Raw genomic sequence first — 14,260 nt, 5'->3', positions numbered from 1 at the left:
TTTTATAGTAAAGTCTTTTATAAATAATAGGTCTTACTTTATTTTTTTTATCTACTTATACTTATATAAAAGTTAATTACTAGTAAACTTTATAAGGTAAAAGTAGCTACTACTAATAGTTTAGATTTATATTATAATATATAGGTAAGTAATAATAGGCTAGTATATAACTATAGCTTTTATAAGTAGTAGGTTTTACTTTACTAATATATCCTTTAATAGGCTATAACTAAAGATAATATTATAGGTGCCTACTAGTAGTAATAGATATAGGGCTAAGGTAAGGCTAAGTATAAGATATATAAGGCTTATAAGGTATACTATATACTATATATAGCTAACTATAAGGGTATTCTTATCCCCTCTAGGCTTACTATTTAAAGCTATATAGAGGTTTTATTAAATTAATACTATTAACAAGAGGAGGCCTATTATAATAAGTAACCTAATTACCTTACTTAGTATATAATATAAGTAAAAGAGGCTATTACTTAGCTAGTAGGTCTTACACTTAATAATTAGTAGTAAGGCACTTTAGTTAGCTATAATAGTTAATTTATACTTTTTAATATTATAGTAAGTAACTTAGTAAAAAATAGAAATATAAACCTTACTATTAATAAAAGGATAAATAGTAGTAATATAAAGGAGGAAAAAAACAATAGTTAATGTAGTAGGTAGGTAAGGTGTTTATATATAGGTATAGATGTAGGTATATCTGTGCTGGCCCCCCTGGTATGCCCCTTATACTGCCTTATTAGGTTTAATGCTGACTTTAGGAGAAATAGGTGGCCGCTAGGGCGAAAGTCCCTGAGGTACGCATGCGCACAGATGCCAGCCCCGCAATGTGTCTGCCTGTTAACCGCTACCATTGGAGGAAGCTTGCACAGCAGCGCCGTTGACCAGCGGAGCGCCAGCAAAACGGGAGATCCGAGCTCGTGTCGGGTGGGTCTACGTAGTATTGAGAGGGGCCAGATAGAGAGATCGACACATCGTCACAGAGGAAGTGAGAGAAGTTTCCTACCGGTAGTTGTTCTTGGTTGCATTTTACCGTGACATGTTGGTATTAATATCCTTCATGCTGTGTTGTCTCCACGTCAAGCTGCGGAAGAGGGTGGGTGTTGCTACCAGACGACGCTTCACCTTCTCTTTTCTCATTAGCCCACTGTGTGTAAAACCTTACAACGACATGCTTGAGGCGCAAAAGCAACGAAGGAGAAACAAACCCCTGTTGGGGAGATTATCTTTGATAAAAAAGGTGAGAGAAAACTGCCTGCTCAGATAAGAAAAGTCCGGAAGGTTCAGTATTCGTGTTTTAGCCTTTCTTCCTACACTTGTGGGTAAAATTAGAGAGGGGGAGAGAGGGGACTGGTACAGTTCCCATCCCAGGTCCATCTGGGCTTGTTTGGTGTTGTTTGTGGAAATACTGTGTACATGACAGAAAATGACGGGGCAACTGCGAAATATAGTGTTCTGCTACGTAGTACGGATAGTGTACACTGTATGTTCCTTGCGTGCAAGGGGGATACTGCTTTTCGACGAAACTCTGTTGGAACTGGTCGAATCAGATGCTCGAGAGAAACCCGGTGGTTCGCAGGCGGTGGATATTTTCTTCCTTTCTTTCGGGTTCCCGCGCGCCCTGGCCCCCGGTTCCACCCACCCCTATACTACATCACAATGTCATGTCATGCCAACCTGAGTAGTGGCATCGATGCATCGGCCGATGGCTCGCACTGTCCTGATTAGATTCCGTATCACCGTTACGGCGAACCGTCGGTCGGCCGGTTGGTTGAAACGACTAATGGGCTCAACTCCTGTCAGCGGCAGTGGCCTTGTCATGATGACTTCGGGGGAGAGAGAGAGAGAGAGAGAGAGAGAGAGAGAGAGAGAGAGAGAGAGAGAGAGAGAGAGAGAGAGAGAGAGAGAGAGAGAGAGAGAGAGAGAGAGAGAGAGAGAGAGAGAGAGAGAGAGAGAGAGAGAGAGAGAGAGAGAGAGAGAGAGAGAGAGAGAGAGAGATTCACCAGGATGGACGACACAGCCAAGGAAGAGCGTCGAATGTGTGTACGTAAACTGAGGTGCATCTACGATGTACGAAAGTCTTTTTGGGTCGATCGTTCCCGAGGTCTAGGCCCATTAACGCAGCACAGCCGACGGCGCCAACGCTCGTCCAGTCAACCGTCGACAAGCTCAAGCCACCTGCCATCCAATGGAAACGCACGGGTGCCCGTATTCCCTTTTGGGCGCATTCCCGCCGTCTCTTGTGCTTTCTCTCGGCTGTCTCTGCTGTCTCTGCCACATTGCAGGGCTGGAGCTAATGCGGGCAAGCTGCAAAGAGGCCCACGGACGGGAGGCGAGAGGCTGTGGGCTGGAAGCTGAAGACAGCTGAGGAAGGGAGCTACTTACCTGCCTACCTACCGTATGCAGTGGATACTGCTAGAAAAGCTGGAAGGCGAACGGACGTATCAAAACCTCCTGTTATGAACCCGGCTCTCCCCGTCGACGTGATCGAATAAGGGATAAACATTCGCTGGATTTCTCCTGGAGGACCAATTCCGGTCAATTGGATCAGACGCTCTGCCCGTGTACTCACCCGCCTTGATCGAGCACGCAGCAGCAGTGGCAGCATAATGCTAAGGCCCCCCCCCTCCCCCCCCCCTGTCGGCCGGGGGAAGAAAAAACCAGGCGTCATGCAGGTGCCAGGTACGGATACGGACGCTTGATGCCTGGAAAAACCGGCAGGCCACCTGGCAGATGGGTCCGCCCAGGTCCGGGGGAGATTTAGCCCCTTGACAAGTTGACCCTAACCTCCCTCACTTCCCCAAGTTGAACCCAGGGCCTCCAGGGCTAGGCCAGGCCGGTCCCGCGCCAACAGAGGAGGGAAACGAGGCGAGGCTAACGCTGCTAGCGTTACCATCCAAGTGGCAACGCTGTGCGGTGCGGATATGTGGGATAAGCTTTTGCAGGAAATGGCAAAGGGGAAAGAAAAGCTTCGGGACAGGGGGTCTCATCTCCCTGACTCTCTCTCTCTCTCCTCTTCTCATGGTGGCTTGCGCAGTGCTTCGGGACGAATATTTATCACCCCCCTTCCCGTCTGCCCGGGCAACCGTAGCCCATCTTTTTCTCGATCTTTCTCCCTCCATCCGTCACATATCTTAATCCCAACGTCGGCTGTCCTTCGCTCTGTATATCACCGCCAATCCAACTTAATACTACCCTAATACTACTCTCCCAACAACCACCACCACCACCCACACACCCACATTTACAATGAAGTTCACCCTCGCCCTCGTTGCCGCCGGCCTCGTCGCCGCTCAGGACTTCTCTGGCCAGCCTTCGTGTGCCGTACGTACCCTCTATTTCTTCCCTCCGCGAACGACTGTCGTCTCCGAGGCATTGAACTAACACCGCGCTCCCCCCTCCTTAGATCCCCTGCTTGACCGAGGCCATCCCCAAGGTCGGCTGCTCCTTGACCGACACGGCCTGCCAGTGCACCGAGGAGAAGCAGCAGGCCCTCGTCCCCGTCGCCGCCTCCTGCCTGCTTGCCGCCTGCAACTCGGCCGACCTCACCAAGGCTCAGTCTGCCGCCGCCGCCGCCTGCGAGGCCTTCAAGGCCGGTGGCGGTAACTCTGCTCCCGCCTCTTCTGCTGCTGCTGCCACTTCCGCCGCCGCCTCTTCCGCCGCCGCCTCCGTCACTGAGACCGTCACCTCCGCCGTTGCCTCCGTCACTGAGGCCGTCACCTCCGCTGCTGCCTCCGCCGGCAGCAACGCCACCTCCGTCGCGTCCTCCGCCACCGCCGCCGTTACCTCCGCCTCCAACGTCACCGGTTCCCTCACCGCCAGCCGCACTCCTTCCCGCACCGCCTCCACCGCCGCCCCCTCCGGCACCTCTGCCAGCGCCTCTCCCTCCGCGTCCGGCAACGCCGCCGCCCACGGCAGCGCTGCTGTCGGTGGTCTGGCCCTCGCTGCCATTGCTGGTATCGTTGCTGCCCTCTAAACGGCTTTTTTATCTTGTCGGTGCAGAGAACACGGGGCGTGTGCTATGTGTTCATACGAACAGGAACGGGATAATGAGGACTGGACGAAGTAGGATGATTCGATCAAACGTCCAGACCTTGATGACTAGAACGGGACGGCGGGATTTTGTTCCATGAAAAAAAAAAGAAGAAAGGATGATGATCATGGCCTGTTGGTTTGCCTTTCGACGCAACGTCTTGGCTGTAAGACACAGGGTAGCAATTTTTTTCAATTAATCGAGTATACTAATAACGTTATCGATGCCTGAGTTCTCGCCGCTTTAATGTGCAATGCCTTCTGCCTCGGCCTCCCCTACCTTCACTCCCCCGATGAATTTTGACTTCTCGGCTGTGCGCCGTTCTGCGCAGGCTTGCGATAACGGGCCAAGCAACAGAGATTGACTTTGACTGTACATCGGGGATGGCTGCCGCGCGCAACGTGCCGACACGACATTGACAAATCAAGACCTAGGAGGGGGGGAAAAGCCCTTTGGCTTTTGACGCCGTTGCTGACTCTCTTGCGCTTAGCCCGACGCCCCTTTTTTTTGGTGGGTGGTTTCTGGCAGGGTCTGCCCCGATCGACTCCCTTTCCGGGATCCCCTCAGCATCACGTCGAACTTTGTGACGTGGCGCGGCGTGGCGCAGACGCTTCGGCCACAGGCACTTGTTTTTGCTGAACTTGTAGTTTGCTTGCTGGAATCGGATCCGAGGGGTTGGGGGGCCGGCCGTTTCCATATCGCAAAAGCCCGTCCCGGTCAAGCGGGTCCGGCGCCTGATGGCGGCCTGGCATCAACGTTCGGGCTAAATTCCGACTTTCTCGATATGCTGTTCAAGAAGCAACCAGGATCGCGTTTTCCACGCTCGAGTGAATGGTTAAAGCCTTCCTCACCTTGAGTTGTGATGATGAAGTGTGTGGCTCAGCCTGCCGCTTGCTCCTTCTTTTCCTGGTGTCTTTTGGAGTGAAGATATGCCCTCCGCGCCGGAGCTCTTTCCAACTAGGTAGTCCTCTCCAACCGGTTCTTTCCATGAATGGAAGGAGCAAAGCGGCAGATGAGAATCCTCTCTCTCTTGCAATAGCACAACACTGTAACCACACTCTTCTTTTTGTCAGTCTAAGAGAAACGAAACGGCGATAGTTACACAAACAAGCCATTGCCTTCAGGTCCCAGGTGCATGGCTCGGATGCCGATACAGGTGATTTCGAACACGTTTGAACATAATACAAAGCGAAAGCGAGGCCGTTCTCACGGTACTCTGTGGGAATGGAAGAGGAAAAGAAGGGAAACCTTCATCCCTACCAAGCAGGCCGAAAGGCCCAGGAATAATCACCGGTCGGCTATTGGCGCCACGTTCTGCATGCCGCAGCACCACGCGGGTCGTCTTCCCAGCTCGACGAAGTCTAGTTCTTGCCCATACTGTCCGGGTCCAAGCCACTACTGCCGGCAAGCTTCAGCTCCCCGCGATAGGGGGTCAGTCGGGGAGTTGAAGGTTGCGACAGAAGAGCACCCCATTCGAGGAACACACAACGCGCAGTTGGCGCCCCCCTTCCACCATACCATGAATGGCCGTGGGGGGGAAAGCACGCCAACACGGACCAGGTGAGCAGGAGCCTGGGCCAATTAAGTAGTCCACGAGGGTTTGGGGGGGTCACGTCCCCTAAAACGGCCATGTCGGCCGGCGCGTCGTCCACTAGGACGGGGAAACATTGGAAATCGGCCGGTCCCGCCAGCCTGGACCGGTTGCGATGCTGCAATGGGAAGCGGTGGGCTGGCACTCCGAGACCAGTCAGAAGGGCGGACAGTCTGTCCCTCGTGGCGATTACAATAGCTCCCCACTACCCACCCAACTAACCCTTGGCGATAGCGACTAACTGCTGTCTTTTTCTGATAAATTTTTTCCCTCTCTTTTTCTCTTGCCGAGTGACCAGGATGTCGCCCCGATAGAAGAAAACCAGAGAGAAAGACCGAGATAGAGCTCAATTCTAACCCCTCCCTCACCTCCTCCTCCTCCTCCTCCTCCTCCTGCTCCTCCCATCTTTGCGACCGAGAGAAAAGAAGGGTGTCGACCAAAACTGCGCCGGACTCAAATAGCTACGATTTCGATTTACCCATCGTCAAGCGCGGCAATACCCAAAAGGCATATATAGCCAGCCTACTGCTGCATAGCCTCCGACGGCAGTCCCATGTTGCGCGCCGTCACGGCCATCAACTTCGCATACCACTTCCCGGCGCATCGGTACATGTGCCATCCTATCGCGAGATAGACCAAACAGCAGGCGACTTTGGAGTCTTTGCGCTTGCTGCCAGGGGACGAGAAAGACCGGAAAGCATTCTACGCTTCTAATCAACACATACACAGCATTGAATAATCAATCCATCGCGACGGCATCACGTTTGACTGAGCTAGCGCGCAAGGTATGTCGAACTCCCCCCCCCCCCCCCCCCCCCCCCCACCGGGACGAACATCCACCCTCCCGTGTCCTGTGCAACCTCGACAACGGCTAACCACACGGCCAGGTCGCTGCAAGCACGGCATCGCATTCCGCCTCGAGACCATCCTGTCCAGGGTCGCCGAAACCAACACCGCCAGACGCACGCCACCGAGCCGCTGCCCGCCATGTCCGCCGACGACCCCGCCAAGAACCACTTCGCCGCACCGGTGACGACGACGCAGATCACCGCCGGTCCCAACGAGGATGAACTCGTGAACCAGGGCCTCCACGAAATCGAGGCGCGCAAGGTGCACTGGTGGAGCTACTTCACCACGCTCGATTTCTGGATCGTCCTCTTCGTCGGTCAGATCCTCGCCCTGTGCATCACCTCGACCAACACCTTCACGTCCTTCCTCGCCAACAACCACGTCTCCATCCCGGCCTTCCAGACCGTCTTCAACTACATCTTGCTCTTCCTCATCTACTTCCCCGTCACCATCTGGAAGTACGGCTTCGCCAAGTGGGGCAGGCTCCTCCTCAAGGACGGCTGGAAATACTTCATCCTCTCCTTCCTCGACGTCGAGGGCAACTACTTCACCGTCCTCGCCTACCGCTACACCAACATCCTCTCGGCCCAGCTGCTCAACTTCTGGGCCATCGTCGTCGTCATCGTCTTGTCCTTCTTCCTGCTCCGCGTGCGCTACAAGGTCTTCCAGATCATCGGCATCCTCGTCGCCATCGGCGGCTGCGGCGTCCTGCTCGCCAGCGACCACATCACCGGCTCCAACGGCGGTCCCGGCCTCGACCTGCTCAAGGGCGACCTCTTTGCCCTGCTCGGCGCCACGCTCTACGGCGTCACCAACGTCGCCGAGGAGTGGTTCGTCAGCCGCCGCCCCGTCTACGAGGTGCTCTCCTTCATGGGCATGTGGGGCATGATGATCAACGGCGTCCAGGCCGCCATCTTCGACCGCGAGTCCTTCCGCGAGGCCTCGTGGAACGGCCCGACCGTCGGCTACCTCATCGGCTACACCCTGGCCCTCTGCCTCTTCTACAGCCTGGTGCCGCTGCTGCTGCGCATGGCCAGCGCCGCCTTCTACAACATCTCGCTGCTGACGGGCAACTTCTGGGGCGTCATCATCGGCGTCAACGTCTTCGGCTACGCCGTCCACTGGATGTACCCCATCGCCTTTGTGCTCATCATCCTCGGCCAGGTTGCCTACTTCCTCGCCGGCAGCATGCTCGGCGACGCCAAGAAGCCGTGGCTGGGAGACAACCAGGAGAACGGCGTCGCCGGTCTCGGCACGGCGAAGCTCAAGGCCATCAACGCCGCGCGGAAGCGGCAGATGGGGGGCGACGTCGACAACGTCCGGGCGAGGCGGGGATCCGTCGGTTCGGCGGTCTAAAGGCCGCCGCCCCTGTGCATCTGGATGCAATGATTGCTTATTCTTATTCTTCTTTCCCTCGTTTTCGTTTTTCGTCATGAAAACATGAGGCCTTCTTGTTTTTATTCTTTTCTATTTTCTAGTCCAGAATTCTGTGATGGGGAGGCGGGCTCATGATTTGAGACAAATGCCGGCTGATAATGCCGGCAGGAACAAGAGTAGAGATCAATAGGTACACTATTGGATACCAAAGACTTGTCAATCAGCTGTCCTTCACTCAGCTATCCTTCACACATCTGTCCTGGGTGCGCCATGACTCACTCAACCCATTGCCCGTCTAGCTCGTGCCCGGGGCCTTTTTTTTATGCCTCTCTGCTCCTCTTGATTCTCAAATCTGGTGCTGCTTTTCCTGACTCGCTCGGGTAGCCCTCAAAACCATCACCGACATCATGAGCCTCGTCTCGCCTGGCCTGGTAGTGCCCTCCCTCCCCGCTTTGACGTGTCGAGCCGGCGCCGTGACGAGAAGAGGGCGGTGGTGTGGATCCGGCCGGCACTGGTCGGCGTGTGGCCCCGGTCTGGGTAACCTCAAAGGATCGGAGGAGTCGGGCGGGGGCTTTGTTTCTCGTGTGGGGGGGGGGAGGAAGTGTTTCGTCTTGGCGAGACCCCAAAGCAAAGCTCGGTAGTAGGCTGGTGGCAGGTCATGAGGCCACAAATGCCTTCGGACAGCATATCGGGCGATGCCAAATTGATTTGACTTTTCTTTTTTCTCCTTTCCCCTTGATATCCAGCTTTTGCACTCGAACTCGCTCCTTGCATCCCAAGCGCCCGCGTCGCGCAATCAGACCTCTCTCTCTCTCTCTCTCTCTCTCTCTCTCTCTTTCGCCCGCGCTCACTTACATCTTGCATCCCGGACGCACAACGCGACGCGACGGCACCGAAAAAGAAAAGAAGAAAACGCAGGTTCCACAGTCTGGGCCATTCATGTCTTCGTCGTGTGTTGCATGCCAAGACGTGCAGCGTCCGTACGGACCGCCCCCTCCCCTCCCCCTTCCCTTCATCATACGACGGCGCCTGCGCCAGCAGCTTTTGCAATGTGTGCGAATTTCCTGACCGAAAAAAGCCGTGGGTGCTTGTGCAAGGTTCGGCCGCGGGAAACCGGCCGGCCAGCTTGCCTGCGAGGCAGCAGGCGCACCATGTTGTAAATGTTTACGACTTGAGCGGTGCCGCAGGCTGAACCCTTGGTTGGTCTCCGCCTACGCCCCTTCCCGTATCTCTCGTTAACATGCGCTCGCCAAACTCCGCCCGGCTGCCGTTAGCCGTCAGGGTGACATCCCGTCGGACCCACCTGCGGGCCGCAGTAGCCTGGGCCCCGTGTCCGTCGCCCTCATCCCCACCTGAAGATGCATCATCGACTGGTAAACGCCCGTCGTCTTTGTTTCCTACCCTCTTCAGTGTATGGAAATCGCCCCTTTGGAAGAATGGCCCGGTCTCCACGACTCGCTTTTCAACTTCAGAGCCCCCCCCCGTTTTGGTGCCCCCCTAGGGACATGTCAGGCGTACGAAGAAGCAAATTAGTCTCACCAAGGTTCACTTATATAACTCCATGCCCCCAAAGGGAAGCAGAGAAAAGAAATCATGCTACTATCTAACGCAAACAAGCGTGCGTCTTTGGCGAGGAGCTTTCTGGAACCTGTGTATTGTTTTGCCCCCCTATTGGTCTACTGTCGTGCTTTTGTCAGCACGTTCGGAGCCCCCGTCGTTGTTAGATCTCGGAAGAGCGCCAGGCTTCGCAATTTTCACATCTCTAGTCTTCTCTCCCGGTGCTAAAAACCCCCTCGCATACACGCGCGCAGACACACACACATACACACCGTGTCGCCCTGCGTTTGATCTTCGATCGTGGGAAAGCGCAGTGCATCAGAGCCTCTCCCTGTCTGGACCGCTCTGCCTCGTCTCGAGCTATACATGTCTTGTACCAACACTAACATCCGTAGCCGAGGCGATCCCCAGCAGCGTTGCATGGGTCATACGGCGATGCAAAAACACAGGTCTTATATCGTGGTTGCAAGAAATTACTTCACTCGAAATGCGCTTGCCCCTTGCGTTGGTCGGGTTTAATTGCTATCGCTGACCTTATCTCTTCTCAAACACTCCGGCAACCTGCTTCCCCGTCTGGGTTCGTCATATAATTTGCCGATTTAGCACTCCAAACTCTGCCATCCTACCTTGAGTCGTTGGGAAAATATAAGAGAAACTTCAGGAGGCCAAGGTCCAGTACCTATTATCGTATCATTCCGAACGCAATCACCGGACAGTCTGGTCCAAAGGATTGGATGATCGATACTCGTCCCTCTGTCACGGCCTTGATGAGAGGTATACTACCTTAGCGGTCGAGCTTACGAATCGATGCAACAGGACGCAAAGTATAATCTCAGATTCACGCGAACCTTCCCCGCGGACTCGCCCAAACTCGCCATACACAGACGACATAATCGGCTGATCGTCTGCGCTGCTAAAGAGGAGGGGGGTCTGAGCTCGACCGCCGTTGGAGTGTTTGAGCGTCATCTGACATAGCGCGGGGCGGTTGCTCACTTTCCCTGGTGAGAAGGTGTGAACGGCTCTTGGTTTTCTGTACTCATAACAGAATCCGTCATCGACAGGTTTTCTGAAATCTCGATTTCGCTCACCCTACCAACGCAACGCTTCTCTTCACCCTATTGACCGGAAGACCAAGGAGCAAGAGAAGAGAAGAAAGAGACAGAGATAGATAGAGGGGGAAAGAGAGAGAGAGAGAGAGAGAGAGAGCAAGCCACCATCGGAGGACCATGGGTCCGACTCATCGCCCCAGCATAGTCACGAATCAACCTTGGTGGGTGCGAATAGATGGCAACGCCTGCCGCAGGCCCAAGGTCATTGTTGGCGCCTTGATGCTCTTTCTCGCATCATGGGCTATTATCTTGAATCCTGACTGGCATTTCACCGGTTCTGGGCTGCGCATGCCCGACTTACACCACCGACCGGCATCAGGGCCAACGGAGAACCCTCTAACAAGTCCCCAGCCCGAAACCGAGCCTTCAATCGAGGAAGACGTCGGTGGCAATGGATTCAAACCCCGAACCGCCGTTTTATCACCCGATGCGGAGGGTCTTTTACTATCTGCAGCCATGCCCTTCTTCACTTCTCCAAGCGGGCGGCACTCCCTCGTCTTGCAAGACGACGGAGATCTCGTTCTCAACCGCATGGACGCGGACGGGGCCGCCCATCCCGTGTGGTGGACTGGGACGGGCGATAAGCACAGCGGCGGGCGTATGCTCATCGTCGAGAAGCAGAAGGACCACTTCCGTCTTGTCGTCAACGCCTTCCTGAAGAACACATGGACGATAGTGTGGCACAGTGACCTGGTGCCAGGGTGCCAGGTGGACACCATATTAGGGCGCAACTCCAGCGATGACCAGGTGCATTCAACAGGGCTGTTGGAGATCACACCCGGGCAACTCGAGCTCTCGGACCAAGGAAAGCTCTCTATCGCCGGATTGTGCGACCTCTATGTCTCGGCGAGGGAGCGTGAAAAGGAACGCACCTTGGCCGTTATTGTCGCAGGGCTCTACAGGACGAACCATGTAAGCTGCAAGACGCATATGGACAAACTCATCGCTAAGCACCCGTCCTTCTTGAGAATAGACGTCTTCGCCTACGTGCTCTTCGAACCTGCTGACGTCGATATACACAAGCGAACTGAGGAGTCCATCCGTGAGGCGCTGCGGAAGTGCTACGGCTCACACCTGCGGACTGTGGACGTCTTCCCTGTGGCTCAGGAAGAAGAGGACTATCCTGGCGGAGACAAGGTGATAAAGGCGACGAGGTGTGGCAAAAAGCTGCGGAGACTTAACAACCAGTTGAAGACGGTAGCGCTTGCAGCAGAGCGGTGGTGGGCTTGGAGCATCGCCAGCGGGTTTATTCATGATACAGTCCTACGTCTCCGGCCTGATACGTTGCTGAGGGCGGAGCCAGAATTCAAGACTGTGGAAGAGCTGGGGCACAACACGCTTGTGCTGCCGCACCCGCACGGGGAGCACTACTTTTACTGCGCTCGGATGCGCGGGCGGGTCGGTGTTGGTAAGTGATCCGACGCCACCCTGAACAGGTTTCTGCTTCACTTCACACATACACACACATACACATAGAGGAACGAAGGCTCACCGGCGTACCCGAAACAGGACCGACCGATCAAATCGCCTACGGCAGCGCGACTGCCATGGCCCACTGGCTGTACATGTACGACAGGTTCCATCAAATGGTCGACCTCGCCGGAAGTCCTTCCGGGCCGGCGCAGCGGGACTTCTCCGGATGCGAGGAGATGCCGCGGAGCCCGCTGGCGAGCGACTGCCCGAGACCCGCGCCGTGCTCGATCGAGTGCCTGGTGGCATGGTACCTCGACGCTCGCGGCGTGAACTTCCGCATCGAGTGGGGTTGGGAGCATAACCTGCTCCGATGGAGAGATATAGGGCCGGTCGGGGCGGAAGCAGAGAGGATGGCTGATCATGATGGCGAGGACGATGAAGATGACGGCATGGTATGGCCTTGATGTAAAGAAACGTGCTTTCTTTTTCTTTTTTTCGGAGTGATGCGGTGTGTGTGTGTGTGTGTGTGTGTGTGTTACTTGTTCTGCCTATTGATTCCGGGAAAGCGTGGTGTTTGGGCGAGGTTGGATACACGAAGATTGTAAAAATAATGGCCCGAGGATAAGGAATCAAGGAAAAGGAGTCCGAACATGATTCCGTGTAATGCAAGGACGGGAAGGGCAGCGATCGAACATTGAGGTATTGGCTCCAAGATTGGAACAAGGCTCTAGGGCAGATTTCGTCCAACTCGAAGAAATAGTGTAATATATAAGATACACTCACGAAAGCGGCCTCGGGTCCTGCGAGAAGGATAGCGGAGATGGAGGTATACGACTTTGCAGCCTCTCGCTGGGGATGGGAGAGGAAGTTGGTGAGAACCGGGGATGGAAGATGCAGAGCTGATTTTCATTTTCGCTTCTACTTACTTATTCATGAATATGGTCGTTCTAACCCCCCCAAAAGATTTAGTTCAGCCCACCGGGCTCAACGTGCTTGGTGAAGAACTGGGCTGAGGGCACAAGTTTGGTGGCTCACAATAGTTGAAAAGAGCATCTTGGACTCTGTGATGGCGGCTCACTCAATGGCTCATGTGACTGGGATTCTGTCCTGACCTCTCTGCAGCCACCAATTTCCTGGTCTTTTGCCGTTTGGTCGACGAGGCGCCGTGAAGCCCGAACGGGGGGTGAAAGGCGCTTGGACGAATCAGCGGCTAGTTTAGCTGACCCGGTTCCCGGGCTCGTGTCCACGCGTGACAAAGGCTTGTTTGGCTCACAGACATGCTGCCAGATAATTTCGGAGTTCGAGGCTGGGAAGCGGGTGTTCTAGCGAGATAGAAGGCTGTTAATAGTTCGGGACCGAAGAGTCCTGATGTTTCCTGTCAGGTACGTAGACTGCCTAACCTACTGGCGTAAGTCATCACATCACGTGCTGGTGGCGCATACGACGCTGGGCCTTGATACACAGGCAGGACACGCGTGAACTTTGACAACCCTAACCCAGGGCAAACCCGTTAGTTAGCTCCTTTCTCTGAGGTGGAACTCGAACTGAGCTCGCCTCGCTTCCCCAGGCGGAATCATGGCCAGGAATTCGGAGAGAGAGAGAGTCTGCAGCTGTCAAGATTGTTATGCCAGCACCGGGCGAAGAAAGATTCCAAGAACGGCTTCGAAGCCGGAACAACGGGTGGTTTCCGTCGTCCCAGAGACAGGGATTAGAAAGCGCCCAGCACTGTGGTGCATTGGCGCCGCTGACAGGCAGCTGGCTAGCTACCTAATTCAGGAGACCGGACCAGTCAGAGGAGCTAAGTGACCCCTCTATTGTGCCATCGCTTACATCGGCCGGAAGGCGCTATTCCTGTTCCTGTCTACCTAGTAGCCTAGGCCGTTACCCACTGAAGAGGCGCTTGCCTGTTTGGGAAGGGGGCCGGGGTGCTTCCGTGTGCCCACAACCGCCCACCTTTCGTCTCATCCTCCGTCAGCTCGCTTCGACTCCACTCATCACGACGCCATCGTCGCCCACGGCATTAACACACACACATACACACACACACACACACACACACACACACACACAAACACACAGACACACAGACACATGCACCCATTTCCCGCTTAGACTGCGCCGCAGGGCGGCATCGTTGCCTTGCTCACTCACTCACCCACCTACCCTGTCGACCACGTCAAACCTCTGAAGCACGAAGTAGCCTACATCAGGGGAGATTAGTCTCCTGCGCCGCTACCATGGTTTACACCCACAATGCGCTGCCGCCTTGAGGGAATGTTCTTCTGCTCGTCGCCCCAATGGAGTTAGTCACTC

The 14,260-nt window shown here is 54.8% G+C and overlaps 2 protein-coding genes across 2 annotated transcripts; both read left to right on the top strand.

Moving 5' to 3' along the window:
• Positions 1-6,629: 6,629 nt before the first annotated feature.
• On the top strand, positions 6,630-7,847 carry LY79DRAFT_525075 (uncharacterized protein; the record flags this gene model as incomplete). Its single annotated transcript, XM_060555693.1, has 1 exon — positions 6,630-7,847. The coding sequence occupies one exon, from the start codon at positions 6,630-6,632 to the stop codon at positions 7,845-7,847; it is 1,218 nt and encodes a 405-aa protein (XP_060409415.1).
• A 2,804-nt stretch (positions 7,848-10,651) lies between these two features.
• LY79DRAFT_593716 (uncharacterized protein) lies at positions 10,652-12,411 on the top strand (the record flags this gene model as incomplete). The annotated part of the gene is made up of 3 exons (XM_060561597.1): positions 10,652-10,655; positions 10,680-11,942; positions 12,044-12,411. 3 exons carry the CDS (start codon positions 10,652-10,654, stop codon positions 12,409-12,411), a joined length of 1,635 nt encoding a protein of 544 aa, XP_060409414.1.
• Positions 12,412-14,260: the final 1,849 nt, after the last annotated feature.

Source organism: Colletotrichum navitas, assembly GCF_030913465.1.
Source record: "Colletotrichum navitas strain CBS 125086 chromosome Unknown LY79scaffold_85, whole genome shotgun sequence".
Classification (NCBI taxonomy): domain Eukaryota; kingdom Fungi; phylum Ascomycota; class Sordariomycetes; order Glomerellales; family Glomerellaceae; genus Colletotrichum; species Colletotrichum navitas.
The sequence above is the reverse complement of the archived record's forward strand: the minus strand, read 5'-3'. Positions and strand labels throughout refer to the sequence as shown.